Source organism: Acinonyx jubatus, chromosome D1 (genome assembly GCF_027475565.1).
Source record: "Acinonyx jubatus isolate Ajub_Pintada_27869175 chromosome D1, VMU_Ajub_asm_v1.0, whole genome shotgun sequence".
In the NCBI taxonomy this organism is placed as follows: domain Eukaryota; kingdom Metazoa; phylum Chordata; class Mammalia; order Carnivora; family Felidae; genus Acinonyx; species Acinonyx jubatus.
The window spans coordinates 4,991,009-5,016,467 of NC_069390.1; the positions used below are offsets into that span (position 1 = coordinate 4,991,009).

At 59.1% G+C, this 25,459-nt stretch overlaps 2 protein-coding genes across 18 annotated transcripts in view; one reads left to right on the forward strand and one right to left on the reverse strand.

Moving 5' to 3' along the window:
• CHKA (choline kinase alpha) overlaps positions 1–11,712 on the forward strand; it is a 62,189-nt gene extending 50,477 nt beyond the window's left edge. For 4 of the 15 annotated variants that reach the window (XM_053202833.1, XM_053202835.1, XM_053202829.1 and 1 more), the window contains 6 exons: positions 1,117–1,204; positions 1,951–2,059; positions 4,821–4,927; positions 6,322–6,403; positions 6,755–6,892; positions 10,657–10,889. In XM_053202833.1, the coding sequence (XP_053058808.1) occupies positions 1,117–1,204; positions 1,951–2,059; positions 4,821–4,927; positions 6,322–6,403; positions 6,755–6,892; positions 10,657–10,716 (584 nt within the window). In that variant the 3' untranslated portion in view covers positions 10,717–10,889. The other 11 variants (XM_053202837.1, XM_053202834.1, XM_053202836.1 and 8 more) reach the window with 9 other exon arrangements.
• Positions 11,713–13,251: 1,539 nt separating this feature from the next.
• Positions 13,252–24,959, reverse strand: TCIRG1 (T cell immune regulator 1, ATPase H+ transporting V0 subunit a3). Of its 3 annotated transcripts, XM_027045189.2 has the most exons (21): positions 24,828–24,909; positions 23,646–23,710; positions 22,302–22,422; positions 21,850–21,928; positions 20,967–21,187; positions 20,784–20,869; positions 20,141–20,267; positions 19,973–20,055; positions 19,701–19,794; positions 19,408–19,620; positions 18,741–18,885; positions 16,163–16,302; positions 15,927–16,084; positions 15,758–15,848; positions 15,082–15,200; positions 14,777–14,990; positions 14,375–14,503; positions 14,131–14,235; positions 13,934–14,051; positions 13,510–13,687; positions 13,252–13,403 (listed from the first exon to the last, which is right to left on the reverse strand). In XM_027045189.2, the coding sequence occupies exons 3-21, from the start codon at positions 22,416–22,418 to the stop codon at positions 13,325–13,327; spliced, it is 2,496 nt and encodes an 831-aa protein (XP_026900990.1). In that variant the 5' UTR covers positions 22,419–22,422; positions 23,646–23,710; positions 24,828–24,909; the 3' UTR covers positions 13,252–13,324. The 3 variants fall into 3 exon arrangements, with proteins under 3 accessions (XP_026900990.1, XP_026900989.1, XP_053058816.1); XM_027045188.2 differs by lacking the exon at positions 23,646–23,710 and having other exon boundaries at positions 24,828–24,959; XM_053202841.1 differs by lacking the exons at positions 23,646–23,710; positions 24,828–24,909 and adding an exon at positions 22,779–23,242.
• Between the last annotated feature and the right edge of the window lie 500 nt (positions 24,960–25,459).

The window sequence follows — 25,459 nt, forward strand, 5'->3', positions numbered from 1 at the left end:
AGCGGTTTGTTTTTAATTTTAACAATAGTCCGTGTTGAGGGTCAGTCATCGATAAGACATCAGTTTGATGTCTTTGTTTATTGAAGAGTTGATCATTGCTGGCCACGTCTCGCAGTGTAGACGCGTCAGCCACAGGTTTGCGTGGCAGCGGGCGGTCGCGGCACAGACATCACCGGGGGCGTGAGGGAGGCCGGCTGCCGGCGGTGGCCATGTGTGCAAGGGCCAGAGAAGCTGGGGGCGTCTGTCTCCCTTTTTCTGCCGCTTTGGGCATCTGCTTCCAAGTCTCCTTTTGCTGGCTACCGGAAACAGAACATGGATGCCGAGAAGCCTAGAAAGTGCACCTCCTGCAGAAACCCTGGAGAGAGAGGGGCCGAAAACCTAGCAAAGCCTGGCTCTCCGGTGCCACCCCCCAGCCCCGTAGTCACGCTGAACGCCGTGTAGAGTGTGGGGGTCTTGGAACGTGTGTCTGAAGAGCCAGTCTGGCAGTCAGTTCACTTGTGGCCCGGAATTCGGCCTCACGGGACCTGTGGCGGAAGGAACGCCACCTGTGGCCTCCTCCTCAGGAGGAGAAGTGGGTGAGGCGAAGCAGTGGGGCCGAGTATGGTCCCCGGAGCCATACGCACGGTAGCTGCCCTCACCGGTGACATCCTCGTCGGGGGGGGGGGGGGGGACACCAGGACGCAGCTCCCTAGCTGGTGGGCCACAGCCGGCCCGTCTGCCACCCCGCCTCAGCGCTGCTGGGCATGTTGGGTCAGCCAGAACTCTGGCATGCCAGTCCAGTGTCGTCTTCTGCACCCCTGTGTGAAACGACTGGGGAGTACTGCCCCAGCAAGCGAATGGCGGGCCATTCTTGTTCGGGGGTAAGCCCGGGGCCGTGTTACTCTTGGGCTGCTGTGAACAGGGGCTCTTGTGTCCGCACGGCCCGGGCCTTCTGTTTTGGGGGGGGGGGGGGGGGGTGTGACAGTGCTGCTCCTGGGACTCTGTGGCCTGCGTTCACTCGTGTGGTTCGGATTCCCGGAGAGGATCAGAACCACTCTTGGCCCTGCCGGTCAGGGGCTCGTGCCTTCCACTGTGAAGCCCACAGTAAATGGCACGTCGTCGAAACCTTTTTTGCAGGTAACATCTTAATGCTGGAAGGCAGAGAGAATTCTGAAAAGCAGAAACTGATGCTCATCGACTTCGAATACAGCAGTTATAATTACAGGTAACACGTTACAGTAAAATGTGTTTATTTCCGTATCGTTCTATTAGGTTAATGATACACGTAGGAAACAATTAGAGCAGAAAATAGGCAGCAGTGCCAACAAAATACAGCGGAAGCTGGTGCGTTTGTCCCCGCGGCCTGCAGTGGTGCGTGAGGCAGCGAGGCCTGTTCTCCATGGTTCGTGGGGAGCAATGGTGTGAGGAGTCACGATGCGCAACTTGGTATTTTGTTGGTGTCAGAGGTCAGAGCCCTGAGTACAGGAGGCTCTCAAACCATTGCTTTTTTTCTTTTTTAAGTTTTTTTTTTTTTTTTGAGTGAGTGCACACGCACGTGCAAGTGGGGGAGGGGAAGAGAGAGAGAGAGATTGAGATTGAGAGGGAGAGAGGATCCCAAGAGGCTCCACACTGGCAGCACAGAACCCAGTGCAGGCCTCCCTCCCACAAACCCTGAGATCATGAGCTGAGCCGGAATCTAGAGTCCGATGCTCAATCGACTGAGCCACCCAGGCGCCCCTTGAACAATGGCTCTTGAGTCATGGGCGCTTTCGTGGCTCCGGTCGGCTGTGGCTCTGGTAACTGCCCCGTTGGCTCTCCCTGTCACTGACACTGTCATCCCCGGGGAACCTCGGGAAGGACAGTTTGTTGCTGGGAGGGGTGCTCACGACTCGGCCTTTGTCCTTCTCTGGCCAGGGAGCCTTGTGCCGTGGCAGGGTGCCCGGTTCACAGCGTCTCTTACCTCTCTTTCAGGGGATTTGACATTGGGAATCATTTCTGCGAGTGGATGTATGACTATAACTATGAAAAGTACCCTTTCTTCAGAGCCAACATCCTGAAGTACCCCACCAAGAAACAGCAGGTAGGAGACTACTGGGTGGAGGCTTGATAGGAGGTAAATTACATGAGTCGGTTTTATGCAGTTAGAATTGATCACTTCTTCAATTTTCACAAGACTCTTGTGAAAGGGTCAGAATGGTTCCGCAGACCCTTTTGCTCTAAAATGTTATTTTGTGTCAAGACACAAACTTGACATTTTAATCCCCATGCCGGCGATAACCTATGTTCGGTTAGAGAGTGGTCTCTTTTGTAGCTCCTTCTGGTTTTTTCCAAAAAGCCCAGCCTCTGTTCTGCTCTCTGGCCTTCTTTTTGGGGATCACGGTGTTTCCTGTGTGTGTTTCACTCCCTGCAGACAGAAGTAATCTTTTGGGCAGCATGACTTAGGAGCCGCTGTGGTGTTAACCAGTTCCCTGTCCTGTCCCGAGTGTGGGGGTCGAGGGGCCGCGTGAAGGATCACCCTGTGGCAATTTCCCCCTTGGGAGCCCCTACTCCATTCCTCAGCCCGCTGCTGGAGCGGCTGGGGATAAGTGGGCAGCGGGGTGGAAGCAGGCCAGGTTGTGGAGAGGGAGGGCCGAGCCCGCTTCCCTGAGCCTGTGCAGGACAGCGTCTCTACCCGCTTCGCGACCCCCCTGCCCCAGAACCGCTCTCCCCGCGGAACCCCTGCCAGTGAGCAGCATTTCAGAGAGGTCAGAGCGGCGCAAGGACGGGGATGCGGCCCGTTGCTGCTGTAACTCACTCGGGACATGTTTCTCCGTCACTCGCCTGCGCCAGGCGCGGTGATGGTGTCTTCAGTCGATGGCCCACACGCCGGGGGCTGCCGTTCCGATGTTGACTTGCTGTGGGACGGAAACCGCGTTGCCCTCTTCTCGCCACGTCGTAGGGCCAACTGTGATGAACTTGAGTACCAGTTGGCCAGGCTGGTTCTGGCCCTCAAGGTCAGAAGGAAGGGAGGGCAAGAGGGAAGTGTGTGAGAAGGAAGGGAGGGGAAGAGTAGGCCATTTAGCCGTAGCCTGAGGAAGAAGAAACAGCGGTCTTCAGGTATTTGAGTTTTTGCCTCACTGAAAAGAAAGCAGACCTTTGTAAAAACTGGGCAGCCCTAGAGGTGAGAACCCTCAAGCCGGGAAGAGGGGCTTTTCAGTAAGAAGGCGGGTTTCCTATTTAACGCGCAGAAGAGCTGTGTGACCACCAGCACCGCACAGCAATGCGAGTAGTTCTTGGTCTTTTTTCGATACCCCTTCTGCACCGCTGAGGTAATCTCGCACTTGCCTCACTTTAGGCCGTTAATGAGATGTTTTAAAATGTTAAACCATCTTAGAATTTCTAAAATAGACCGCTCGAGTGAAGTGTGTTATTTTGGATCGCTCTCTTGGATCCAGTTAAGCAATCTCTCACTTAGGAGTTTGACATCTGTGTACATATGCGGATTGGGCTCGTAACGTTCATTTTAAAAACCATTATTCATATCTGCTTGTGGAATAAGAATTATACTAGTCTAATAAAATGAGTCGGGTGTCCCTTTTTAATTTTCTGGAACAAATTTATATTAAACGTGACGTTCTTTGAAGATTTGGTAGACTTTGCCTGTAAGAAAACGTGGGCCTAGAACTTTTTGGGAGAGAAGGCCATGAATGGTGACCCCATCTCTTAGGGTGTTGACCTATTCAAATTTTCTGCCGACTTGAGTATTTAGTATCTCCTGGAAATTAACCCATCACGTGTGGTGGTTCACGCATGGGTTTTCGAAACTACTGTGCCATTTGAATCCCAATCTGCTACTGACTTTACTGTCACCTGCTGTGTCTGTGCTTCCATTTCCTCATCTGCAGAAATTATTTTGTTACCATGAGGGACGAGGTAATATGCAGAAACAAATGCTCAGAGTAGCACCTGCTGCATAGAATTTACTAGGGGCCAGCGGTCACCTTTTCTGTGCAGATTTACTCCTTCTGGAACCCCCTGCTAGGACAGTGCTTGGGCTGGAGGGATGCCTTCTGGTGGGAGGGGGTACAGTGTGTGAAAGCCGGTTTTGGAGAAGGGCGATGGCAGAGCTGGTCGAGAAGGAGTGTTGGCATTCCAAGTAAGTAATCGCTTCCTGGCGTTCTTCTAGGTCACATAACTGATGCCGTTTCCTTATTTATCAGAGAAAGCAAGCGGCAGTTTGCTGTGTTCTGTAGAAGATGAAATACAGAAGGACATGGGATCTCCCAAATCCTAATGCGAGTGTGGACTATGTGTGGGGCCTGGTAGACCCTCTTCTCCAAACCAAAATTAGACGTGGCCAACGGACGGACATAAATGTGTAGATAATCATGGCACCACAGGGGGAAGGCCCTCCCGCACGGTCTGGTCAGCTCTCCCCCTCGGGTGGCGGGGGGGCACCTGCCAACACCTTTGGGCTCCCTGGCGCCTGTGCCTGGGCTTCCTGCGGTGACCCCGCACAGAATGCCAGCCAGTCTGGGGAGACGCATGATGTAGGCTTTGCACCCAGACCATGGGAAACATGAGTGTGGATTAGATTCTACCTGTTTTCGCTGGAAGTCATCGTAATTTCCCGTACTAGTCTTGCCAACAAGACGGCATCGACAGCAAGCTGGAGCTCCCTGCCGGATCAGCGAGCTTCCACACTCCCCACGCCTGGCACAGAGCTGCTCGGGCTCGGCTGGGCCTTCTCCAGGCGTCTCTGGTGATGCGGGGTGTCCACTGAACGTGTAGTGCTTCCTGACAGCTGTCGACACCGTCTGTCTAACCGTCACTGACTCTGATGTAATTCCTTTTTTTTAAAGCTCCACTTTATTTCCAATTACTTGGCCGCATTCCAAAATGAATTTGAAAACCTCAGTAATGAAGAAAAGTGCATTATAGAAGAAGAGATGTTGCTTGAAGTCAATAGGTAATTGTTTCCTTTCATTGATTGATAAATATAGCTGTCCTGTTCCAGAATATGACTGGGGTGACTGCTCGCAATCCTGAGTATTTTAGGAGCTTCTCTACAAACATACATCTCTAGGACTTATACTTTGTCCAAAGGGGAACATTTGACACCTCTCTAGATTGCAGCTCACGGCAGGGGTGGGGAGCAGGGTCAGTGCACAAGGTCAGGAGGCTTGGATGGTGCCCCAAACTGTAATCCATGTGTAAGACTCAGCGGCACAAGGCCGTGCCATCCAGGGCCTGCACCCTCTTGTCGCCCAATGCTCGTGAGATGGTGGGCACCATCCATTAATGTGTTTCTTCTAAAAAATAATGACAGATTGTGAGCATTGGTTCTGAGTCTTGCTTGTTTAACTTTGTTTCAGCAGCTCTCAAAGCAGGGCTGAGAAACTTCTGGATTTTGTAAAGGTTCAGACCCCTGTGTATCATATACACTCATCTCCCAAGTCTGGAGGCTTGAGTTACTCCCATCCTTTGGGGTCTGTTACAACAGGAGATTCTTGCTAAAAATGTCTCCGTACCTCTGACCCACCTTGTTCTGTCCAGCCCACTTAGCACAGATCATGTCTTCCAGATCCTGGTCTTCAGAAGTGTCCACACCCCTGTTGCTGAGCATGTGGCCAGCCCTGCTGTCCCTGGGGCTCCCCCTGCAGCACGGAGCTTCCCTCTCTGGTTCGGGAATGGATAGAACATAGAAAAATGGAGAGCCAGACAGGAAGGGGAGCCCCAAGGGACGTGTAGAGGGTCAGGGAGTACAAGCAGGGGTGAGGAGGATACTAGAGCATTCAGTGAAGCCCACAGGCACTGTTGTGAGGGGGCACGTGCGTGGGTTCACGGTGACCGAGGCCATGGTGCAGCGTAGAGATGGGGACTGTCACACCCTCCTCTGTTTCACCGCTGTGCTGCGAGGGCAGGGGTGAGGGTGGGGCGGCATCCAGCTCCAGGAAGGGTGGTGAGTTACGCAGAGGCCTGCATTTTCCCCCTCTTGCTGCGCAATGCGCCCTGAGGGTTGCTGGTGCCGTGGGCTCACACGTGTAGCAGAGAGCGTTTCTTTCCCAGCGTAGCCCGTGCCTGCCTGCGTGGCCCCCAGGGCCCCCGTTGGGTCCCGTGACTGTGTGACGGTCGCCGTCCCACTCGGCAAGTCCACCCGCCCCCAGCCAGAGGTGGGCGGAGCCGGCAGCCGTGCTCCCTGTAGCTGCTCGCTCCCTGTGGCGTGTAATCCCACCGAGCTGGCCAGGGCAGACCCAGTTTGCATCCAGAGGCGGTAAAACGCCCACCTGCAGGAAATTCCGTCATGGGGCCTGTGGCTGGTGCCGCCCATCTCACGTGCGTCTCCTGCTCTTGTAATTACAGGTTTGCCCTTGCGTCCCATTTCTTCTGGGGACTTTGGTCCATCGTACAGGCCAAGATTTCTTCCATTGAATTTGGGTACATGGTATGTTTTGGGGGTGGTTTTCTCTTCTATTCTCAGAAAGAAAATCGTTAACGATGTCCGTGAATGCTTGGTGGTAAATGACCGCTCTTTGCAGAGGGCTCCCTGTGCCCCCGCAAGTTGTGAATGAGGCGACCCGGCACCAGGACAGCAGGCTCAGCCCAGGAAGCTGAGGGTTAAAGGCTGCATAATTTAACCCACTCTCACTGGCTCTGCATCTGCAAAGGCAGGTGACCAGCAGGCCAGGCCTTCCCTGCTCCACAGAGAATGCTGTGTGGTCCTGTGGTTTGCCTGGGGGATGTAGAAATCGGACCCTGGAGGTCCAGCCCTTGACCTCAGTCCCTTCGGACACAAGGGACAGCGAGTGAAGGAACACGATGGGGTCTGCCTCTGTGTTTTCCTCAGCTGTCATGGCTCCGTTCTCCGGCCTGCAGCACCCCACGTCGTGCGGGCGGCTGGTGCTGTCTCAATGAGCCGTCCTGGTTGCTGCAGGCAAGTTTGACAAGCCAGGCTGTCGTTTTCTTCTAACTTTAGGAAGCGTCCTTGACGTAGACAGTTTTAACCTCGAGTTAAGCCCTCTGTTGCCCCATGGTGAGTGTTGGGAGCGTGTTCCAGGGCAGGGGCATGTAAAGTCTCTAGTGAGCACCTTGCTTTGAGACAGGAGGTGGGAGTGACTAGTTCTCTGATCCCCTAGTCTTGTACGAGGCGGAAGGGTTGGTACTGCACAGGTGGTCTCAGGCCAGAGAAGGGGAATATGGAGTTTTGAAGCAGATTTAGTCACGGTCAAGTGATTATTGTAAGGCAAAGTAGACATCAAAAAAATACTACCAGAGATAAAGAATAATTTTGTAATAATAAAAGAATCGATTGATCTAGAAGACATTAAGAAAATCGTGAATGCGTCCATACCTTTCTTGCTTCAAAAGACGTAAAGCAAAACCTGAGAAAACTGATGGAGAGAGAGGCGGACCCACAGAGCAGACCTCCCCCTCCCTTGGTGACAGCAGAACCAGAAACACAGCAGCAGGAGGGACGGAGGAGTGGACAGCACTCTCCCGGCTTGACGTAACTGATGCCCACCGCAGAAGGTACATTCTTGCCCATTGAATATGGAATGTTCATCAAGATGGACCATATGCTGAGCATTAGAAAATAGGTCTCAGGTGGAAAAGAATTGAAATGCAGAGAATATACTCTGACCCTGGTGGAATTTAATAGGATATCAACAACAACAAAATCTTGAAACTTCTTAATTATTTGGAAATTAAACAGTACATCTAAATAAGCCCTGGATCAAAGAAGAAATGAAACAAAATATTTCAAAGAAAATTATAAGGGAACACAGTATATCAGAATTTGTGAGATGTAGTTCGAGTAGTGTTTAAAAACTTGTGGCTTTGAAGGTTACACATTTGTATTAGATAAGAAAGTTTTCAAACCAGTGACCTTAAGAAGCTAGAAAGAGAAAAACAAGCTTAAGCCCAAAGTCAGTAGAACTAAGTAAAAATAAAAGCAGAAATCGTTGAAATAGAAAATGAATGGGAAAAAAAAAAAAGAAAGTCAGTGAAACCAAAAGTTGGTTCTTTGAAAAGTTCAATAATATTTATAAACTTTTGGCTATACTGAGCAAGTAAAAGAGAAGACACATGACTGATACCAGGTATAAAGAAGACATCACTACAGATCCTATGGATGTTAAAAAGGGTAAGAGAATATTATGAATAACCTCATGCCAACAGATCGACAGTGTGCACGTGCAAATGTGTTAGAAGATACAAATTACCAAAACTGACATAACAAATGACCATATATGTATTCAATAAATTGAATTCATAATCAGAAAGGAAGAAGAAAAAGTGCCTTTATTTTATAGGTGACATGATCATGTACATGAGTAAATATAAAAGAATCAGTAGAAAAGCTGAACTATGCAGGGAGTTTACTGAGGTCACAGGATACAAGGGCAGTGTATAAAAACCAGCTGCATTCCTATATGGTAGAAATAGTTACAGATGAAATTTCACTATACTGACAATGGCATAAAAGTATGAAATACTTAGGGATAAGGTTTTTAAAATATGTGCATGACCTGTGTACTGAGAGCTGTAGAACATTGCTAAGAGAGCCTAAATGGAGACAGAGACCACATTCATGGCTTCAGAAGACTCAGTATTAAGAGTCTGTTCTTCCCAAACCGATCTCCAGAGTCTCCACGATCCCAGTCAAAACCCGCACAGGCTTTTTGGCAGAAACTGATAAGCTGATTCTAAAATGTATGTGAAACTAAAACTAAGGAACCAAGTCGGAAGACTCATTCTGCCTGATCTCGAGATGTATCGACACAGTGTGGCATTGTTGGAAAGACGGACGTCAGTCAAATGGAGCAGAGTCCACTGCCCAGAAATAGACTCACACGTAGAGCCAACCAGTATTCAACAGAAGGGCCGCAATCATTCATTGGGGGAAAGAAAGGGTTATATTTTCAAAACTGATGTGGGAACAACTAAATAGCCATATGGAAAAAATACTGAACCTTGATCTCCTGCCATACACCAAAGTTAACTTGAAAGAGAGAACAGACCTAAATGTAAAAGCTCAGACCACCACGTGTCTGGAAAACACAAGAGAGAAGCTTCCTGACCGAGGCAGAGATTTCTTAGGTTACATAAAGCACTGACCATAAAAGTAAGTTGGGCTTAATCAAAATGAAAAACTGTGGCTCTTTGAATGACATCCTTAAGAAAATAAAAAGGCAAGCACAAACAGGAGAAGATGTTGCAAATTTGTATCTGACCAGGACTTGTATTTAGAATATAGAAAGAACTCACAACTTCGCAAGAAACCAAACCTCCTTTATAAACAGGCAAAAGATTGGGACACTGCACAGAAGAGAAACAAATGGCCAGTACACATCTTTTTGTCTGCATAAGGTAATTAGTCATAAAAAGAGATGCAAATCAAATCTTCAGTGTGATTCCCTACACACCTGTGATGGTGGCTAAAACTTTAAGACACTGACAATATCAGACGTTAGCAGGAATGTGGAGCAGCCGGAACTGGCATACGTTGCCGAGGGGGCTGGTGAGAGGGTCTGGCCGGTCTGGAAGACAGTCCGGCCACACATTTACCGTACAGCCCAATAGTCTACTGTGGCATCATGGATCCAGGAGACGCGAAAGCATACATCCACGCCAGGACTTGGGTTCAGATGCTCACAGCAGCTTTCTGTGTGATAGCCCTGAAATGGAAATGCCCTCCATGCCGATCGGATGAACGGATAAATGTGCCGTGTGAGGTCCAGATGATGGAAAAGTACCCCGCAGTAAGCCAGAATGAACCCAGATGCTCACCACAGCACGGATGAATCCCAGAAACGTTAACGCTGAGTGAAACAAGCCAGGCAAAAGGGTACAGACCGGGTGACTCCATTTATGGAAAAGCTTTCTATTAGCAATCCGTACTGATCGAAATTGGTTCAGAGGCTGCCTGTGGCCAGGCGGCGGGGTGGGACCCGTGGAAACTCGAGTGTGCCAGAATATTCTTTATCGTAACTGTGGTGGTGCTGCTGAACTCGACGTATGCGTTTGTGAAAACTGTCCAACCGTGTGCGTGAAGGAGTTAATTTTTGTGGCATAGAAGTTACACCCCAACACCGAATTGTGAACAGCGATGCTGTGATCTTCCGGCAGTTAGCATCACACGCTTTTCAGTTTGGAGCAGGTGCTTAAGAGATCGCGTCGTCCACCCCGATGGATGGATGGGGGAGCAGGCCCAGAGACACACGGTGGCTTGACCGTTCTCGTTCTCGAATGCCCAGAACGCGAGACCAGCTTTTCTTACTTCCCTCTCTCATTCTGGGCAGTAATCATGCTGTAGGGGGTTCCAGAAAACCCATGGTGCGTCCTTTCTTGCACCTCTGTCCTCTGCTTCCTGACACCCCCGGGACCTTTTCCTTTGAGAGGGGAGCCTTTGTCTGCATCATTGTCTGCAGCGTTCCGGTCGACAAGATGGCGCACCGTGGCAGCGCACAAATACGTAGGCGGGGGTCCCGTCTGGATTTCAGGGCCAGGGTGGCCAGGGTGACTGAGCTCGGTGCCTGGGCTCCCGGACAGCCTGCGGCAGCCAGAGCTGTTCTGTTCTGTGCCCTTGGTGGTTGGGGCCCTGCCCTGCGGGGGCGGGGGGGGGGGGGCGGTGCGGGACGTGGGCAGCTCTGGGCGGGAGTCCTTGGTGAGCCTGCCCTTCCTTGTGTCTCCTAGGACTATGCCCAGGCAAGGTTCGATGCCTATTTCGACCAGAAGAGGAAGCTTGGGGTGTGAGTGTGGGAGGCGCCAGCGGCTTCATCCCTGGACCGTGCAGGGGCGGCCAAGCCAGAGGGGCCCTCGGTGCTCTGACTGCCGTACCTGCGGCACGAAGGCTCGGATGTCTCGCTGCCCAACACAGATGTGTATGATACGAAAGACTGTATTAAAACTGAGTAACATTTATTTCATATCTTGTTTACGATTTCACTAGGACTCTGCGATGAGATCGGGAAGCAGAAATATAGTACAATAGTGCAATATCTCAGAATCCTTCTAATCTAGGCAAGGCATCTTGTGTCCGGGGCCTGAAGTTTTCAGTCAGATATGGCAGACAGCAAGAGTGAACCGTGTTCCTGCGGGTACTTTTTTTGGTTAACGTTGGTTTTTTCAAGGATGTGAATGAACGGCTGTGAGCACGGCAGCCAGGCTCTCTGGGGTGGCGAACGATGTGTGTAGACGCCGCTCGCTCCCGAGGGTGGCCCGTCAGCCGGGCCAGACTGTGACGTCGCTCTGCGGCCCGGCCGCGAGTCTCCGAAGCTGCTGCTCCACCTTCTGGTCCATGTAGCGGATGCACGAGACCGCAGACGGCTCGGGAGGGGGGTGAGCCGTTGTCTGCGTCCCGTGACCGTAGCCCCCGGGGACCTGTCAGGCCGGCGCGTCGCCCCCTAACCGGGCGCTTCCCCCGCCCTGCTCTCCTCCGTAACTGAATGTGCTTCTCTAACCCCGGCTTCGGGGCGGGCAGGCAGCTGTGGCCCACACAGAGCCCACGGCCGGCCGAGGAGCAGTGTGGGGTCCTGGGGACACACACGCCTCCCGGCTGCCTTCCCCGTGGAAAGCGGGGTTGGCCCGAACGTCTGCAGCTTTTCTCTTCCTCCTCTGCCTCTGCTCGGGGATCCTGTGCCCGGGCTGGCTGCCCTGGCATCGTCCTGCCCGGGGGCTCCCTCTGCTGGGGGCCGTGGGGCGCCGGAGGCCCGGCTTTGGCCCTCGTCCAGGTGCCCCTGCCCTCGCTGTCCCCCGTGTCCCTGACGGATCATTCTGGTGGAAAGAGCAGCCAGTATACGGAATGTGGGGGTGTGGATGCAGTAGGCCTGTGACACCCATATATATTAAATGTCCTTTGGGATGATTTTTTTTTTTACTCTGAACTCTTATTTGAATTGTTATTTTGTGCATACGTTTCTGCTACCAGAGATTGTACTATACAAACAATAAAAGCGTACAAACCGATCCTCACTGTCACCCTTGGGTGTGTCCTAAGTGTCAGGCAAGGCTCCCAACCCACCCCCATCCCCGTAAAGACCCCTAGAAGGATGTAGAAACTGGAAGAACCCCCAACGGGTTGCCTTGGCCAAGGCAGGAGGGACATTTTCCGCTATTCACCCTTCTAGACATTTAAAATTTTAACCAGGTGAATGTGTTTTGGTATCTGAGCAATAAACGGTCCCTCACGCCTGTGTAAGCTCTCACCCAGAGCGATGCTCCCCCCTCCTTCCTGTGCCCACCCAGGCTTTGCCCTGTGGCCCCGCCAGCCACACCCTCCCCACCGCGTCTGGGGGTTCCGAGCAGGGCAGTCCTGGACCCAGGGGACGGGCTCCTCCCAGCAGCTGGCCAGATGAGCGCCAGGCCACCCAGTTTGCTGTGCCCAGGGCCTTGCTGGCCTCAAAGCGGCCTTTGTTCCCGGGGCCTCCTGCCGGAAGAACCACTTTGCAGCTCTTCGGCCCGAGCAAGCAAGGCCTCTGAGAAGCACTGGTGCTGCCTTCTAGCCGGTGGAGGGACCCAGGCCAGAAAGACATGTGAAATGCCATCATCCACCCCACCAGCCGGAGGATGGCCTCAGGGGAACAGGACCGGTCACCCAGGGAGGGATGGGAGAGACCACAACCTCCCCTGAAGGGGCGGTGGGGCCTGGAGGCCAGTTCAGCCTCACCCGCGGGGCCCTGGACAGCCTCTGCCCTTCTCTGCAGGACGGTGGCGTGTGTATGTATGTAATCACTGCCCCGTGTGGAATGCGTGCGTGCGTGCGTGTGTGTGTGTGTGTGTGTGTGTCCTCACTTTGGACCATCGTGAGTGCCTGGGGTGGGGCTGGCACCAGGGTGTGGAAGTATTGGCCCATCTGTGCCAGACATCACCCTTCATGCCCAGAGTATCCGGAATATTCTCTTAACAGCCAGTTTGCGCATCCTGTGGATGAGGAGCTCACTCCCCACCAGCTCAGCCCGGTAAGACACTCATTCGGAACTAGAATGTGCTGGAAACATCTCTCCTGGGTTCTAGTTCTGCCCCTACTTCACCCCAAGGCTCTGGGATTACTGCAGATGTGCCGTGGGGCCTCTCCCCAACTTCTCAAGGCTCTAGATCCCACACCAGGGCCTCCCACCCCGCTGTACCCTGCACCAACCTCAGCTGCAAAGGAGGGGACGAGGGAGACGAGCATAAAGCAGGGTGCGGGGCCCACGACACCGGGAGTCCCGTGGGGGTGGGACCGGCGCATGCCCAGAGCCCGGCCCTGCCTGCCCAGCCCCCGGCACCGCAGACAGGACTGACACGCAGTTCCCAGTCCTACATCTTTATTTCTTGTCTCCGGAGCTAAGGGCAGGGACCGGGGTGCGGCCACAGACAGACACTAGCCCTCCTCTGAAGCAAAGGTGAAGGGGCTCAGCTTGTAGCCAGTGCCTGAGTAGAACTTGTTCTGAAACTCCACCCTGGGGGTGAGCATGGGAGAGCCGGTGAGGGGAAGGCCCTGGCCCTCGTGCTGCGCCCTCCCCACCCCCCACCCCCCACCCCGGGCCGGCCAGGCGGGCCGCTCACCAGTGCAGCCGCAGCGCGTGCAGGAAGGCCGAGAGCCCCTCCATCACCAGCAGGATAGCCACGGTCAACACGGCGAAGGCGGCGAAGATGGGGACCAGCGCCACGGCTGCCACGCCCAACTTGCGGCCCAGGCCCAGGCCCGAGCGCATCACCATGGCCCACAGGACCTCCGACAGCTCTGGGGGGTCGGGGAGGCAGCAGTGGAGGCCAGGGCCAAGGGGGTGCCCGCCCAGCCCCCCACGGCAGCCCGCCTTCCTGTGGAGCCGGTGGGGGATCTCCTCCAACATCCTCCCTTTACAGAGGGGACACCGAGGCCCGGAGAAGTGACCCGCCCAGGCCACCCGGCCAGCAGCTCTGAGCCTCAGAGGCAGCCAGGACTCGAGCTGCGGCCGGCCAGCCCTCCCGCCGCGACCGGGTCACTCACGGGCGTGGGCCAAGCTCAAGGCCCAGAGGCGCAGGTAAGAGGCCGTGTTGGAGATGCAGCCCAGGCAGAACTCAATGGTGTGGATGGCCTGGTGCATCAACACCTCGGACAGGACAAACTGAGGGGCGGGCAGCTGTGAGGGGCGGGCCGGGCGGCGGCCGGCACCCCACACGCACACCCGGGGAGACCACACCCACCTCGGCCTCCTCTCCGTCCTCCGGGCACCCCGCTTTCTCCTCATCAGGGCCCCAGCCGGCCACGGATGCGTCGGAGGAGTCCAGAATCCCGGACTTGTCCTCATCCTGGGGGTGGGGAGCAGGTGGCATGAGCAGGGACGGGGCCGGGCCGCCGCCGCCGCTGCCGCCCACTCGCAGCCCCGAGGAGGCCGGGGTGGGGTCAAACCTCCCGGCAACCCCCCCCCCGCCCCCCCGCCCCCCCTACCGGCTGTCGGCCAGCGGGCCCCCTCTGCGAGCGGCTGCGGTGCCGCCAGTGCAGGAACAGCGGGGTGCCGAGCAGCAGGACGGGCACCATGACCAGGGCCAGGATCACCAGGGCTGACTGCACCGCTTCCTGCGGGGGAGGGGGTCCCAGTCACCGGCCCTCTCTGAGCCACGCCGCGCACCCAGCCCGGGCCCAGAGAGCCTGCGGCCGGCCCCTCCCCCGGGGACGTGGCTCCGCAAGGAGTCCTCGGAGGGGGGAAGCTTCCAGCACCCACTGCGCCGGCCCTCCTTCCACCTCCCCGGCTCCCCGGCGGAGGGAGGTCTGACTCGCGTCCCCGATTCTCAGATGAGGCTCCGAGTGGCCCCGCAGGGGGTGTGGGCCGGCACCCCCGCGCCTGCGCACCTGCCCGTGGAAGAGGGGCTGGTTGGTGGGGCTGTGGGAGAAGAGGAACATGTTGATGAAGTGGATGAGGATGCTGGGGGCCGAGGCAGCCCTGGAGGCGTAATCCTGCAGCCACTTGTAGACGACGAGGAAGACCAGGTAGCCGAACAGCCCCAGCAGGAAGACCAGCTCCGGCAGGGTCTCTAGGAGCAGCCGGTGCCGCCGGCCGAAGTGCCTGCGCCGGGAGAAGGGCGGGGTCGCCGGGTCACCCACCGGGCCGCCCCGGCCCCGCCTGCCCCGGTGTCCCCCGGAGCCCGGGCCCTCACACGTGGTTGAAGACTCCCAGGACCACCCCGAAGGTCATGTGGGTGACCCCTAGGATGACGGACATCTTCATCTTGAAGGAGTTGAGGAAGCTCAGGTGGTTGACGGCCAGGCTCCAGATCTGGGGTGGCAGGAGGGACGGGTGTCACGCGGGGGGGGGGCTCCCCGCCCGAGTCCCTCAGCAGCCCGTCTGCCCCCGTGGGGCCTCGGCACGTCTGTGGCCCACCTGCCCGCGGTGGGGCAGCAGAGGGGAACGGCCCAGACCCCAGCTCTTCCTAGCTAGGGGACACTGAGCCTGTGATCTCCTGTGCCTCTGCTTCCTCATCTGTGAAATGGGGACGGTGCTGACGGGGTTGTCTAAGTATCCCATCCCATCACATCAAGGGCACGGAACGGTGCCCGGCGCAGCAGGTCAAGGACAAGCCGAGGGCCGCCCTTACTACCATACGCTTATCCGCTTTCTGAAGCGAGGGGGGCCCCCTCGTCCTTCCGGACCCCCGCACCTCCTGTACCCGGCACCAGGCCCGGCACTCGGGAGGGGCTCGGCGAGCACGGCTGAAGGGCGGGGGCGGGGGGTTAGGGTTAACGTCAGGGTCAAGGTTGGGTCAGGGTTAGCGGAGGAGCCCCTGCCCGCACACCCCCCCCCCCCCCCCGGCGTGGCAAGTGGCAGGGACTCACGGGGTCGATGCCGAAGGGGTAGGGTCCCAGGAAGACGCCACTGACGTTGGGGTCCAGGGCGAGCAGCGGGTGCTGGGCCAGGAAGGCGTCACTGTGGCAACAGTACGGGGTGGTCGGGGGCTGCGGGGGTCGGGGGCGGGGGGGCTGTGGTGCCGCGGCCCGGCCTCACCTCCAGTCCGACTGGGTGGCCATGGCCGCCACGCTCCAGCCGGAGGAGAAGATGGCAGTGGCGCGGCTGAAGCACTCGTTGTAAATGAAGCCGGTGTAGACGGAGAACAGGCCCATGAGCAGGAGCAGGTAGCGGCCGCTGAAGAAGGTCTGCCAGATCTGGGGATGGGGGCAGGGGGCGCCGTGAGGGACCGCCCCGGGCCCCCATCCCACCCGGCCCCCCGGGCCGGCCCTCACCTCGTTCTGCGCCGACTTCACGGCCGGCCGGTTCTCCGTGAGCACCATGGCCAAGGCGAAGAGGAACATGAGCAGCCCGTGGCCCACGTCGCCGAACATTACGGCAAAGAGGAAGGGGAAGGTGATGATGGTGTAGGGTGCTGCGGGCAGAGGGGCCAGGCGGTCAGCCAGGACCCCCAGGGACAGGCCCCGGGACCCCAGGAAACGTGGACGGGTGTTGGCGAGGCAGGGGCGCCAGGCCGTGTGTCTGCGTTCCAGAGCCCTGGCTGTGTGACGGTGGGCTAGTGACTTAACCTCTCTGAACCTCCGTTCCGACATCTATAAACTGGAGGTTCAATACTGCTGCTTCGTAGAGCTGCTGTCCATGAGTTTATCAGGGCAGTACTGGTGGGCCGCAGCACTCGATGTAAACCGGGTCCTGCTGCTGTTAAAAGAGCTACAAGCATACACTCGGAAAGAACAGAGAGCCCGGTGGCAGTCCTGACCCACACATGGCAAGTTCCGGAAGGCCCAGCTGGTCGCTTAACCTCTGAGGTCTCACTCTCCCTTCAGCGAAATGGGAAAAACCCCTAACGGGCGTTACGAGGACCACAACGCACATCCCTGTGAGGAGTTGAGTCGTGTCCCTTCCAAAACGATACACTGGAGTCCTAACCCCCAGTCCCTCAGAAAGTGGCCTTAATTTGGAGGTAGGGTCTCTACAGATGTGATCAAGGGAAAAGGAGATCAGCAGAACAGGCCCTACCCCGCTAGGAACGGTGTCCCGATAAAAGGGGGGAAACTTGGGGGCGCCTGGGTAGCTCAGCCGGCTAAGCGTCCGACTCTGGATTTCGGCTCAAGTCATGATGTCGCGGTTTGTGAGTTTGAGCCCCGCGTCCGGCTCTGTGCTGACAGCGTGGAGTCTGCTTGGGATCCTCTCCCCACCCCCTCTCTCTCTGCCTCTTCCCTGCTCATGCTCATGCTCTCTCTCTTTCAAAATAGACTTTAAAGGGGCGCCTGGGTGGCTCAGTCGGTTAAGCATCCAACTTTGGCTCAGGTCATGATCTCGCGGTCTGTGGGTTCGAGCCCTGCGTCAGGCTCTGTGCTGACAGCTCAGAGCCCGGAGCCTGCTTCGGATTCTGTGTCTCCCTCTCTCTCTGGCCCTCCCCTGTTCATGCTCTGTCTCTCTCTGTCTCAAAAATAAATAAACGTTAAAAAAAAACTTACTTAAAAAAAAAATAGACTTTAAAAATTGGGGGGGGGGGGGAGATTCGGACACAGACGCATTCCGTGGGAGAGTGCCGCTTAAACGTGAGGGTGGCCGTCTCCAAGCCAAGCACAGAAGTCGGCCTGGAACGGAGTCTCCGTCAGAAGGAAGCGGCCCTGCGGACACGGGGACCTCGGACTTCCAGCCTCTGGACTGGGAGACGAGAAGTACCCGTGGTTTAAGCCCCGACCCGTGTGCTTTGCTGCACCAGCCCTGGCGGACTGATACCCCCCAAAGTGACTGCTCCGAGAGCTGGTGGCATTTTGTCAACTGGCCGCCTGGTGGTCAGGCTGCCCTAGCTGGACTGGCATCTGCTAATACGGAGGAGCTGTGAGCACGCGAGACGGGAGGGGCCCAGGTCGAGCTCCAGGATGCTGACCCCGAGGGACGGCAGGCCCCGAAGGGCTGCATGCGGCCCTGATCACCGTTCACTCGATGGTTCCATTCTCACGTCCTGCCTGGGCCACCTCGGGGGGTCCCAGCACCCTGCCTCTAGCCCCCTGGGTGAGGCAGGACCCTTCCTTGGCCAATTACTAAGTCCTCTCCAAAACCGGGCCCCACTGTGGTTCACCTCCTACACCCATTCTTTGGGCTCAGAGACCCACCGTGGTCCCCACCCGGTGACACGGGGGCCGCTGGGCCACTGGCTACACTGCAGCCAGCCTGCTGCAGGGAGAGCCATGTCTGGAGGGAGAAGAACCAGGCAGGTGACAGACCAGGTACCCCAGGAGTGCAGAGGGGGCTGGGGAGGGAGGAGAGCCAGCCCTCTATGGCCCCCCCCGACTCGCCAGCCCTCAGTTTTCCCCCCTGCCCCTGCGGTCCCTGACTGGTTTCTCCCAGGAGCACCTCTTAATTGAGTCCCCACCTCAGGGTGTGCTCCTGGGAGAGCCCGACGGCCCCCAATTCACGCTTCTCACAAACACGGTGCGGCCTAAAAGCGCATCAGTGGGCCGGCTAACTCTGGCCTCAAGGACTGCTGCCCTGCGATCTGACGACGGGCAGCCTTCCCAACACCGCTCTGAGGGCCGAACTATGTGTCCCATTTTACAGATGTGGAAACTGAGGCTCAGAGAAACGATGAAATGTGCCAAGTTAAGTGGGACCTCAAACCTGAGCTGTTTCTACGGCAAAACCTGTTCTTTGCACAGCCCCGCGCTGGGCCCCTCGTAAGCCTCGCTAGGGGGTTTGCTGGGGATAAACACAAAGTTCCCACGCGGCCTCCCCTTGCCCCCCACCCCCACCCCCACCCCGGAATGCTGGGAGCGTGCTTCTCAACTTAAGAGGGCGGGACGGGCCCAGTGGGGAGACACCGCGGGGCTCCATGGCTCTCACCGGGATTGACCTCCTGGTAGCGACCCACACCGTAGGCGTCCACGATGCCTTGGAAGCTGGCCGTGAAGCAGTTGGTGCGGATGAGCGTGGGGGGCATGTCCCGGCAGGGGATGCGGTGAACCACGGCACTCACCCCTGCCTCGCTCTGGAGCACCGGGTGGACAGACAGAGGGATGAGACCGAGGGCGGGGACCTTCAGGGACCCTTTGACACGCCCAGCCAGACCCGGCTGGAGAGGCGGGGCTCCCTGGGCGGGCGCCTGGGAGACTCGGGACCGCTCCTCCCCTCTGTGAGACAGGACGACCAGCCCCACCTGCCCCAACCGCGGGAGATCCAGGGAGAGCCTGAGATGAGCTGACCCAGGAGAGGGAGCCCCATCGCTACACGTGAGAGCCGACGGGGCGCCAGCAGATGGCCGTGACACCCATTTCACGGATGCGTAGCCCGAGGCTCCCTCTGACGGCCCAAGATCCCCCGGGGCCGGGGGCCTGTTGAGCTGGCCTCCAGGGTGCTCTGGCCCGTCCCAGGGCTTCTACGGCCTCGGGATGACCGAGGCCATCAGGGCAGCCTCCCCGGAGGAGGGGGGGGGGGGCGCTTGGCCAAGGCACGGCACCGGGAACAGGCACCTGCCTGGCAGAGGGGGAGGTGGGAGACCCACCGCACTCACCGAGCTGTCCTGCAGCGCCTGCTGTAGGGTGGGCAGGTCGCGCGCGGCACACCAGCCCTCGGCGATGAGGCACTTGTGCGTGGCGCTCACGCTGCACTGGTTGAGGGCCAGGTACACGGCCTTCATCTTGCGGATCTGCACCTGCCAGGGCGGCAGCAGCTGCTGCACGCGGGCCAGCACCTGGCTCAGGAAGCGTTCCGTCTCCCCCAGGACCTGCGGCCGCCGCGGGGTGGGGGTTAGGAGGAGCAGGGGTGTGGCGGTGCGGGGCGTCCGGCCCGGCCCCCAGCGCCCACCTCCTGCAGCTCGTGGCTCTGCTGCTGCACCTGCTGCAGGGCCCCGAGGCGGCCCTCCTCGTGCTCCGCGTACGGAAAGATGTGGCAGTGGAAGCTGGCAGGGAGGAGGGGTGACGTGAGGGGAGCCCCAGGGGGCTCCGGCTGGGCAGAGGCGGAGTCTAACCGGGAAGTTACGGGGCAGAGCCGGGGACAGGGTGGTGACAGGCAGGGGCCTGGGCACAAGCGCGGTGGGCGCCCAGCCCCCCCCTCCCCCCTCCCCCCCCAGATCTCACCAGTCCGTGATCTTGCGGATCTTCTGCCCTATCTGCTCGCCCCAGTAGGAGATGAGGAAGGTCATCCACGTCGAAGGCTCGCCCTGCGGGAGGGGGGCCCACTGTACCTGCGGTCCTGGCCCCCCCCCCCCGGGACGCATCCCCAGCCCGGGCCTCCCCGGCCCTCACCGTCACGGGGTCCTCTAGCTGTTGTTCTGTGTCCCGGAAGCTGGCGATAAGGAAGCCACGACAGGCCCTCCAGAGCAGGCGTTCGAGGGCGGCGGCCTTGGAGGGCTCCACGGCACCTGCCACAAAGCTGCCGGGCCGGCCGGGCTGGGCGGGGGCCGCCCCAGCTTCCCCCTACTTAGCCCCGGCCAGGCCCCCTCTCCAGGACAGTCTGCCAGGCACGGGTGCCCTGCTCCCAGGGAGAAGGCCGGAGCCTCCCCACCCCGGCAGGGCCCAGAAGAGGAGAACCCGGCGCGCCCGGGTGGCTCAGTCGGTTGGGCATCCGACTTTGGCTCAGGTCGTGATCTCACGGTTCGTGAGTTCGAGCCCCGCGTCGGGCTCTGTGCCGACAGCTCGGAGCCTGGAGCCTGCTTGGGATTCTGTCTCCCCCTCTCTCTGCCCCTCCCCCACTCACACTCTCTTTCTCTCTCTCTCTCAAAAATAAACATTAAAAAAAAAAAAAAAAGAGGAGAACCCGCCCTGTGCCAGGGAAATTCTGGACCAGAAGGAGGAGGCCGGGGGGCAATCTGAGGGTGGGCGAGGAGAGCACCGGACAAGGAGTCAGTCAGGGCCTCCGGCTGAGAAGCTTGAAGCGCCCCCTACTCACTTGACTCTCAGGTCCTGGTGCGGGCCCCTGGGGGGCTGGAGCAGGGGGATCCTTTCCGAGGGCCCATCGGCGTGGGTGGCTGCCAACTGGGAGCCGAGAGGCACCGTGAGCCCCGCGACCGGACGGGGGCCTGGCACCCCCAGCCCCACGCGAGCCTCCCCGCCTCCCCGGGCTGGAGCTGACCGGCGGGCTGTGGCCCTGGCCGAGCACGGCAGCGTGGAGCCGCAGCTGGTGCAGCTGGACCTGCAGGGACTGCTGGTTGCCCCGCACGTCCCGGAGCTCCTGCGCCAGGCGGTCCGTCTCCTCCTGGATGCGCAGCAGGTCCCGGGGCGGGGGCGCGGGCAGCCTCCCCTCCGGCCGGGACAGCACCTGCCCGGCCCGCCGCACCTCCTCCTGCAGGAACACTGGGTGCGGAGGGTCGGGGTCAGGGGAGGCCGTCCGGGGGCCAACACCAGCTAAAGGCCACCGTTAGCCGAGGCCTGCCTGATGTCTAGGGGGTCCCGAATGCCGCCCCAAACTCCGCTGGCCACCAGCTAATCGATTCACTGGATCCAAGACCCCCAGAAAAACCCCAGGCCAAGCCTGTATCTCCTCCCAAGCTTGTGTGGACTGCTTGCCCGCTCCAGTGCCCTGGCCACGGCCCCCACCCAGGGCCTGGGCCCCACAGTGGTGGTCCAGGGCAGGGGTCCCTCTTGTCCGGGTTAGAGAAGCAGCAGCTCCTTGGGGCACCTGCCCCTGGATACTGGCCTCTGCCCACCCCAGTCCATCGGTAGCAAAGAAAGCTCTGTCTGAGCCCCTCCCCTGCTTAGAAACCATGCTGGCTCCCAGCAACCACTGGATGAATTCCTAGGCCCTCACGCGGTATTCGAGGTCTCTTCCAAGCAAGCCCCATTGTCAAGAACGCCCCCACAGACCCCAGCTGCCCTATCCTGGTTCTGCAGGGACTGGCCTGGACCTCTCTTCTCTGCCTTCCACCTGGGGCACCAGGACTCTTCCTTTCAGCCCAAGCTCGACTGGCACCTCCCCCAGGAAGCCTGCCTGGGATGTGAGCCTGGGGCCAACTCACAGAAGGTTTTCTCCAACTCTTCGCAGCGTCGAACATCCCCCACGAAGCGTCTCTGGAAGGCGCTCACCGAGGCATTGAGCTGTGGTTGCCGCACAGAGGCGTCAGTTTTCTGGGGAGGGGGCCGGGGAGGTCCCCACCCAAGGGCCCAGGCTTGGCTCTCTACAGGCCATGGCTGCCTCCCTCTCCCCCCACCAAAAGGTGTGAGGACACCATGAACCTCCAGATGCCCAGCTGGAGACGGACCAGGCTCTGCGTGCCCCGGGGACGGTGTGACGGGGCCCAGGAGGCGAGATGGCCCAGCCGTGCATAAGGCTGGCCTTTCAGGGAGCAGAGGACCTACGGCAGAGGCTGCTGGGATTCAGGCACAGCCAGGGGCCGTGTGGGGGTGGCGGCGCACCATCTAGGATGCCTAAGGACAAGCCCCGCCCCCACGCACGCCCGGCCCCACTCACGTCTCTGAACTCCACGAGACCCAGCTCGCCAAGCTGGCTCACGCAGGTATAGGCAGCGGAGGTGGGCAGGAAGAGTTGCACCAGCACGACCTCCTCGCTCCGGAACATGGAGCCCATGGTCCTGTGGGACGGGCAGGGGGTGAGGGCTCAGTCGGCGGGGACCACAGACGGCTCCCCGTCGCGTAGGGATTCCGTCCGCCGCGGCTCAATCCATGGCAGGTCCCGCTACCAACCCCATCTGACAGACGGGGAGACAGGCCTGGGGAGCCTCAAAGGGGTGCTGCGGTCACACAGGAAATAAGCGTGCAACTGGGAGTGGACCGACCTCACGGCCTGAGCCACAGCCCGACCTCACTCCAGCTCTTTCCCAGCGGCCTCTGCCCTGTCCCGGACACCCACCCCTGACCGCTGGTGGCACCGGCTCTTCTCACACTTGCCCTCTGCTCCCACTGTCCCTCCTCTGTGGCCTGCCCTCACCTGGGATCCTGATCACCCTCGGCGCCCCAGGCCAAGGGTCACCTCCGGCAGCCGGCCTCCTAAGTGCCATGGCCCTTGCTGGCCATGAGCCCTTGTCCTTCTACACCAGGGAGCGCCCATCCGTGACCCAGACACCCAGCACTGAGGTTGGGCCTGTCCCCACGGGCAGCTGGAGCCCTGCTCCCTCCCTGAGGTATCTGGGTGTGTGCTGAGGGGGTGGGGTCTCCACCGGCTCCCCTCACTGAGGCCCGAGATGCCTGGCGGCAGACATGCCCCTGAGGCCCGGACTGCTTGGCAGCTGCTGTCTACACTGGGGCGGAACAGCCTCCCAGGTGTCGAAATCCACAAAATGAAACTGGAAACTGAAACGGGCAGGAAGGGCCCGCCGGGGCCCTGCCCAAACGCCGAGGGAGGAGGCCCCGCAGATGCCCTGGCCCACAAGCCAGGACTCCATGGCCCCTGCTCTGGGGGCCCAGGGCCAGCCACTTCCCCTCTGTGGGACTCAGTCTCCTTAGCTCTCAAACTGTGGGCAAAGGGGACAGACACGGGTGAGGTCCCCAACTGAGAGGGTGACCACTTGGCACCAAAGGCCCTGCCGGCTGTCTGGGCCGGTTGGGGCCAGCCCAGCTGGTCACTTCTGCCCCCCGGGGCCTGGGTTACTTCAGTCTAATGAGGGAATGCAGCCCCGGCCCCAGCCTGGAAGAGGAGAAAAGGCTGAGAGGCAGCCTGAGGCCGCAGAAGCATTGGGCCCTGGACAGGGAAGGGTGGGCAGGAGGGGCTGGGTTCCATCCCCAGAAGGCCAGGGACCAGGGTTCAGAGCCCTGCCCAAACTGTGACTGGCTGTGTGACCTTGGGGGAGTCTCTCACCCTCTCTGGACTTTCACTTCCTCTTTGGGTAAATGGGACTTGGCCAGCCCCAGGAGAGACAGGACCTGGGTAGGGGGGAAAAATAATGAGAGTTTACCCATACTACCTCTTAAGCCTAACGGCAATCCTGGGGGGAGAGGACCCTGTAGGCCTGTTTTACAGACGGGTCAATGCCCTTGGAGAGTTGAGGTCTGGGATCAGGTGGTCAGCCGGTGGCCGAGCCAGGCAGGAGCCCAGCCCTGGGGCTGCGGGTCTGGAAGTCCCAGTGCACAATATGTGCTCAGAGGAAATATGTGTTCTCTGCCCTGAGCACCCTGAAAGGCTGGAGGGTTGTAGGGAACCAGGTCTGGGGATCCAAGGGTCCAGCGGCCCCACGCTGCACCCTTCACTCACAGGGCCTCACCCTCGGCAATTCCCTTGGCGACAAGGACAAGCTGGGGTGGGCCCGGTGTGTAGGGAGCTGGTCAGACCCCTCCCCCACATTTTAGGACTCCACTGGCTCACCCCTTCCCCCCATCCTCCCTGGCCCCTACCCAGGCCAGGGGCCACCCCAGTCCCTTTGATGGAGCAAATGAAGTTTCCTCAGTTCTGTGGCCTTCAGGGTCCAGACTGCAGCCCTCTCCTCACTCTATATCCCCTCCTTCTGGTCCCTCAGGGACTGAGGCCAAGGCCAACTCCAGGAACCCCCAGATCTCTCCTCTAAGCCCCCGACCCAGGGATGAAAGCTGGACTGCAGGGGAGGGCCCGAGGCCTCTTCTATTCCAGACCAGTAGGCTCTGGAGCTGGAGTGACCCTATTTGCCTCTAGCTCTCCCTCTTTGTAGTTGGGTGGGCCTTAATTTCCTCATCTGTAGAATGGGTCCCACCCTCCGAGGAAGATGCCACAGAGAAAGCTCTGAGCGCCACCAGCGCGCCACCAGGCCCAGCGGAGTTGGGCTCAGTAGTTAGTGGCTGTTAACTCCCCATCTTCCTCTTCCTCTTCTCTTTCCCCCTCCTCCTCCTCGCCACTGTGGCCCCCACCAAGGCCTGACACCCGGCGGGCGGGCGGCGGGCGGGCCGGCAGACTGAGTCTCATCCACTGATCCAGCTGGGTGGGGGTTCCAAGATCCCCTTCCGGGCGCAGGGCGAAGCGAGGGTGGCAGACGGGGCTGCGGGCTCTGCAGACCCCTGCCGGGGCACTCACCCCCGGGCCAGCAGCACGCGGCGCCCCTCGGCTCTGCGCTCCGCTCCCGGCACGGCGCTCCTAGCCACGGCGCCCACGCAACTCACTTTCCCCGGCGGGCGGGGTCGCGAGGGGCGGGACCACGGAAGCCCCGCCCCGCCCCGTCCCGTCCGGGCCCCGCAGTCCCCACCCGGAGTCCCGCGAGCCGCTGGGAGGGTCGCCGGGCTCGGGCTGCGACCCGGCCCGCCCTAACTTCCTGGGGGACCATTGGAGGAGTGTGCCGAGGGGCCCAGAGACCAGAGCGCGGACACAGACCGGCGCCGACCGCGCACGCCTACGTGGCCCGGGGTGCGGGGAGGCGGCCGGGGTAGGGCATGGGACGCCCCCCCACCTAGAGGCCTATGGCTGAAGGGACCCCAACACGCTGAGGTTTGGGCTCCAAGAGCCGTGTGTCCCCCGCACGCTCCCTCACCTCCGGGACCGCCGCCGCCTCTCATGAGACCACAGTTGCACCGGATCCTTCCACCTTCCTGCCTCTGACCACCCGGGGTAGGGACCTAAGCTCCAGGCCCAGGGCTCTGTGCCCTTGGGTAGGTGCTCACCCTCTCTGGGCCTTTTTCCTCAATGGCAGCAGGACATGGAGGGCCAGGCCA